The sequence below is a fragment of the Trachypithecus francoisi genome, unplaced genomic scaffold (assembly GCF_009764315.1).
Source record: "Trachypithecus francoisi isolate TF-2019V2 unplaced genomic scaffold, Tfra_2.0 Lachesis_group5, whole genome shotgun sequence".
Lineage (NCBI taxonomy): Eukaryota > Metazoa > Chordata > Mammalia > Primates > Cercopithecidae > Trachypithecus > Trachypithecus francoisi.
In genome coordinates, this window is record NW_022681470.1 from 86,165,003 (window position 1) to 86,171,127 (window position 6,125).

Consider the following 6,125-nt stretch of genomic DNA (forward strand, 5'->3'; position numbering starts at 1 on the left):
GAAGGTGGTAGTTTTTTATGTTTTGTTTTCTTTTTAATTGGAAGACTCAAGCATTTTGGTGTTGAGCCATGTGGGAACTGACCAGCTGGGGCTGGGGAGAGACCCACGGCCAAGAGAGAGGAGGAGAGGGATGTGGGACACAGCTGAGCCAAGCCGCATTCTGCAAAACTGCAAGCTCTCTCTGTGGGTTACTCCTGAAGCTGGCTTCAGCTGCCTTCTCCCTCTGGGACATATCTCCTTTTCTCTTCTTCCTCCATAAAGTGCCTGCCCATAGGGATGTGTGAAGTGTCAAGAGTAAACTTCCAGAGAAGGCGGGTGCATATTGGGAATGCAGCGGGCAGGGAAAGGTCACAATTTATCCACAGGAAGACAGCCAGCCCTGTGGAGATGAGCTGCCCACAGCCACCAAGAGGACCCTCTTCTCTGCACAAGTTCCCCAAGTTATGGCTGCTGCTGCACCAAAGGCAGTCCCTGCTGCCCCTCTTCATACCTGGGGTAGGCCAGTGGCATCCTGGAAAGCACTAGAATGGGCCTCTCTCCTCTCGGGCATCTGGTCTACCCTCCCCACAGCCTTTCTGGGACCCCAGGCTTTCTTGCCTTGCCTTTCTGTTCTCCCGGTTATGGGATGATTTGGTACACATTCGTGTATTAGGTTCAGATTTTTAAAAAAATTGAGTGGTGAAATTCACATGACACACAATGTACCATTTTAAAGTACACAATTCAGGTGCATTTAGTACATTCACAATGTTGTGCAGTTACCACCTTTGTCTAGTTCCAGAACATCCTCATCACCCCTAAAGGAAGCTGTCCCCACCAGGCAGGCACTCCCCTCCTCCAGCCCCTGACAGCCAACAGTCTGCCTTCAGTCCCTATGGATTTGCCTGTTCTAGACGTTTCGTATCAATGGACTCAGACAATCTGTGGCCTTTGTATCTGGCTTACTTCACTGAGCATGTTGTCAAGGTTCATCCCTGTAGTAGCATGTCAGTGCTTCATTTCTTTTGAATGACTGAATAATATTTCATTGTAATTGGATAGACCCCAATCTGCTTACCCATTCCTCAGTTGATGGACATTTGGGTTGTTTCTACCTTCTGTATTTCATGAATAATGCTGCCATGAGCATTTGTGTACATGTTTGTGAATAAATGTATATTTTCATTTCTCTTGGGATTATATACCTAGGACTGGAATTGCAGGACCATACGGTGATGTCTTCTTTATGCGAGAGTCTAATGAAGCTGGGTGCTTCATTACAGGCTCATGCCTGTAATCCCAGCACTTTGGGAGGCCAAAGCGGGCAGATCACCTGAGGTCAGGAGTTTGAGACCAGTCTGACCAACAAGGTGGTGAAACCCTGTTTCTACTAAAAATATAAAAATTTGCCAGGAGTGGTGGCAGGTGCCTGTAGTCCCAGCTGCTTGGGAGGCTGAGACAGGAGAATTGCTCAAACCCTGGAGGCAGAGGTTGCAGTGAGCTGAGATCTTGCCACTCCACTGAGATTATACCACTGCACTCCAGCCTGGGCTACAAAGAGATACTCCATCTCAAAAACAAAAAACAAAAAACAAACAAACAAAAAACAGCCAGGCATGGTGGCGGGCGCTACTTGGGAGGCTGAGGCAGAAGAATCACTTGAACCCAGTAGGCAGAAGTTCCAGTGAGCCGAGATCACTCCACTGCACTCCAGCCTGGGACACAGGGCATGGCTTTGTCTTAAAAAAAAATGAAAATAAAAATAAAAAAGAGTCTAATGAACTTTCTTTTACCGAAGCAGGCAGCACTGGGTAATTTACTACATTTCTGAATTGGATAACCGGATAGAGAACCAGATCTTAGACAAGAGCTGTCCAGTGGAACTTTCTGTGATGCTGGAAACATTCTGTATCTGTGCTAACATGGTATCCACTGGCCACATGTGGTTAGGATGACTGACGAACTACATTTTGTATTAAATTTTAATTATCTGAAAATTAAATAGCCTGTGTGGCTCATTGCTGTGTGTGAAACATCACAGCCTCAGAGATAACAAACGCAGTGCTACCCCAAAGTAGCCCTCCCACTACGCTGCCTCCCCCTTTACTCCATTTGAGTACCTTTTACAAAATCTGGAAATCCATGGTGATAATCAAAACACTTAAGCCCCCAGACCCTGCAAAAACCTTAAATACCATTAAAGGGTATTTGAAGAGCTAGAGTGACCTACATAGATATAAATACATACAGATAAATTTCAACTGAAAATGAAGGCTTTCACAAGAAAAATAATGAAAAGAGCCCTGAAGGCTACTCCCTCTCCTGGCCAGTCCTTGCAGTTTTGTTTTACTGAAATGCTGCCCACTCATGATACACACTGTGAATATTGTGCTGTTTAGATCCACACTGTTGGAGCAGCTGCTTACCAATTTTTGAGTCAAATAGTTTCATAGCACTGGGATACTGTCTAAAGACACGCAGATTTATGGTTAGCTGGTGTCCAGGAAGCCCTGACTTGAGTAGACCCAATTTTAGTAGGGTAAATATAAACTATATAATATTCCTGAATCATTTTACTGGCCTATATTTGTTATTACAATAAATAATAATTGCTAATTACCCTGATCTGATAATAAATGTATTCAAAATATCACTATGTACCCCATGTAATATACAATTGTTAGGTGTCAATTAACTAAATACTATCACATTGGGGATTAAAGAAAAAATAAAAACAAAGGAATCATCCATATTTTGAGAAATAGATTAATGAAAACTACACAGATAACAACAGAAGAGTAACACTTTCTGAGCTCTGATTTTGTGGCAAAAATTTTTTAAGGGATTATAATGGATTAAATCAATGAACCTCTCTCCTCCAAGATTTAGAGGCTATTAACACAGCCATTTCAGTTAATTTGCCTGGAGGTCTCCGACGCTCTTAAACCCTCCTTTTTATAAGGAAAAATGTAGTTACAGTTATTTTCCTCAAGTCCACATGTGTCATCATTCATCTGGTTCTAACAATACTCATTTTAAATTTGCTTAACTCGCAGATTTAGTTTTCCTTTTCAAAATCAGTGTACAAATTATTTTGTTCTGATTTTAGCAATCAATTTAAGAGGATCTTTGATTAATGTCTGACCAACTCGAATTAAACAAACTAAATTCCTTTAAATAATTATCCTATTCCAAATTAAGTCTTCTTAGAAGGTTTATACTTTTCAGCATCTACTAATCTGGTTCCTTTTAAGTACTGAACCTTTCCTCATGACCTTTAGAATTCCCAGCCAAATAGATTAAATCTTAACCCTGGTGGAGCTCACATTGTTAAAACTTAGCAATTTAAATAGAAATCCATAGACTCACTCTTCAGAATTAAAGTGCAAACTACTTAGAGATCATAAATACTTTTAATATCAGATAAATCATTAAGAAATTACATTCTGTACTCGACGACCACACTGGAACCTTGCCGGAGTCAAGAGAACTTGTCACTAGTAATTATGAAGACACCTTTACGGTGAGCGTATTAAAACCCCTACCAGAGGTTTTCGATGGGACTCAAGAGCAAGCGGTAGCCACCTGTGGGCGAGGGTTCCTTGCTGTTAACAGAACACGTTGCCCACCAGGCGAGCATGCGGCCCAATCAGTCTCCAGGGTCTCGGTTCCCGTTGCGCCCTTCCCCATGGCCACTGCGCTCATTCATGAGCCTAGGGTGATCAGGCCTCCGTCCTATAAAGAACTGCAGGCTCAGTGAGGCTCTTTTCTCGAGATGGTGGGTGGCTCTGAAAAGAGCCTTTATGTCCATCAAAGGGGCCCCAGGGGCAGCGGGCGGCCTCACTTGCCCTTGGCCTTGTGGTGGCTCTCCGTCTTCTTGGGCAGCAGCACGGCCTGGATGTTGGGCAGGACGCCGCCCTGCGCGATGGTCACACGGCCCAGCAGCTTGTTGAGCTCCTCGTCGTTGCGGATGGCAAGCTGCAGGTGGCGCGGGATGATGCGCGTCTTCTTGTTGTCTCGCGCCGCGTTGCCGGCAAGCTCCAGAATCTCGGCTGTCAGGTACTCCAGCACCGCTGCCAGATAGACCGGGGCGCCGGCGCCCACGCGCTCGGAATAGTTGCCCTTGCGGAGCAACCGGTGCACGCGGCCCACGGGGAACTGCAGCCCCGCGCGCGAAGAGCGCGACTTGGCCTTGGCGCGAGCCTTGCCGCCCTGCTTACCGCGACCGGACATTTCCGATTCAGGGTCAAAAGACAAGGAGAATCCAAAAGCAAGACCGAAAACAAGAGGGAAGAGAACTCCAGCGAGCCCTTATCTATGGTAAGGAGGTAGGCTAGACCGCGGAGTTCGATTGGATGGCTATGGTAGCCAATCAGAAAAAGAACCTGGCACTCCTAATTTGCGTATTACTTTCCCAGCGATGACGTAGAACAACGTTTGATCCAATCAGAAGTGAGCAAATCCTGAGCCTTCATTTGAATACAAAACGTACAAATAGAGTTACTCCGAGCGCTGCGCGTTTCTTTTTGGAGAGACACAGCCATCATGCCAGATCCGTCCAAATCGGCTCCTGCGCCCAAGAAGGGTTCTAAAAAGGCTGTTACCAAGGCGCAGAAGAAGGACGGCAAGAAGCGCAAACGCGGCCGCAAGGAGAGCTATTCTATCTACGTGTACAAGGTGCTGAAGCAGGTGCACCCCGACACCGGCATCTCGTCCAAGGCCATGGGCATCATGAACTCCTTCGTCAATGATATCTTCGAGCGCATCGCCAGCGAGGCCTCCCGCCTGGCGCACTACAACAAGCGCTCCACCATCACGTCCCGCGAAGTGCAGACAGCCGTGCGCCTGCTGCTGCCGGGCGAGCTGGCCAAGCACGCCGTGTCCGAGGGCACCAAGGCTGTCACCAAGTACACCAGCTCCAAGTGAGGCGCGTCCCGGCGCCCCGAACCCAAAGGCTCTTTTCAGAGCCACCTCCAAGCTCAAAAAGGAGCGTGCCACCTGGTCTGGTTGTGACCTGTGATTTAATTGGAGTAATGGGGGAAGGTAGAGTGAGCTGTGGGGGCGCAAGTCTTAGAGATAAAACTAGGCTTCCTGTTTGTAATGGCGCATTTCCCTTAGAAAGGCTACGTTCGTCTTCTTTTGGCCACAGGCAAAGTCAGAGAGGGCGCAGTACAGGAGATTGAACCATGGATCCTATCCAAAGATCTGTGTGTGGCGTACGCCCTGCGCGTGAGGACCGTGGATCACCTCCAGAAAGATCTTGTGCCACTTCTGTTCCCCCAGTGCCTCCTGGTGGCTGAGACCGGAGGACGTGCTCTCTGAGGTCCGGGGTTGGGGGTGAGGAGGTTGTCGCGCCGTCTGGGTGCGGGCGCTTGGGTCCGTCCTTCTCCCGCCCCTTTCCTCCCTCCTTAGCCACAACTAGACACCGTGAGCTTCTAGCCAAAACCTTTTCAGCGGCGTTGCGCCTAAGTAGCTCTGTATGCCACGCCTTCCTGCTTTAAACATCAAAACGGCAGGCTCACAGATCTCCTTATCACTCAGTTAAAATTTCCCCAATTAAGGGATTCTGGTATTTTATCCCAAAAATGTGTGTGTATGTGTGTGTACGCAAAATGCACAGTGAAAGATTATTTTGAATAATGCAAATATAGTGCTTTTTAAAAAAATTCCAGCAAATCATAGGCAAAATAACTATGATCTTTGGATGACACATTAAGTAAAAGCTAAGGCATGCAGGCCTGACTGGGGCCCAGGCTGTCCTCCCTCTAAAAATACCCCATATCGGTGTCACCCCAACCACCCTCTAAGCAGAAACATTGCCTGGAATTAGAATTCAGATTCCAAGCTCAGTTCCCACTGGTAAAGGATGCACTCTACTCAGGATCAATTCCCACTGCACACCCCCAACACAATGACAGCCACGCATTTATCAACATTTAACTTCTATGGTCTCGTAAAGCATATCAATTTTCTTGGGTTAGTTTTTTCTTAAAGGGAGTTTTCTTTCCTCCAAATTCTTTCTGTAAATAGGCCTTATTTATTTATTTATTTATTTTATTTTTATTTTTTGAGACGGAGTCTCGCTCTGTCACCCAGGCTGGAGTGCAGTGGCACTCTCGGCTCACTGCAAGCTCCGCCTCCTGGGT

At 46.7% G+C, this 6,125-nt stretch overlaps 2 protein-coding genes across 2 annotated transcripts; one reads left to right on the forward strand and one right to left on the reverse strand.

The window, feature by feature from the left end:
* Positions 1–3,373: 3,373 nt before the first annotated feature.
* Positions 3,374–4,262, reverse strand: LOC117075192 (histone H2A type 3). Its single transcript, XM_033197343.1, has one exon. It carries the CDS (start codon positions 4,210–4,212, stop codon positions 3,820–3,822), a length of 393 nt encoding a protein of 130 aa, XP_033053234.1. The 5' UTR covers positions 4,213–4,262; the 3' UTR covers positions 3,374–3,819.
* A 185-nt stretch (positions 4,263–4,447) lies between these two features.
* On the forward strand, positions 4,448–4,956 carry LOC117075193 (histone H2B type 3-B). The gene has a single exon (XM_033197344.1). The coding sequence runs from the start codon at positions 4,525–4,527 to the stop codon at positions 4,903–4,905; it is 381 nt and encodes a 126-aa protein (XP_033053235.1). The 5' UTR covers positions 4,448–4,524; the 3' UTR covers positions 4,906–4,956.
* Positions 4,957–6,125: the final 1,169 nt, after the last annotated feature.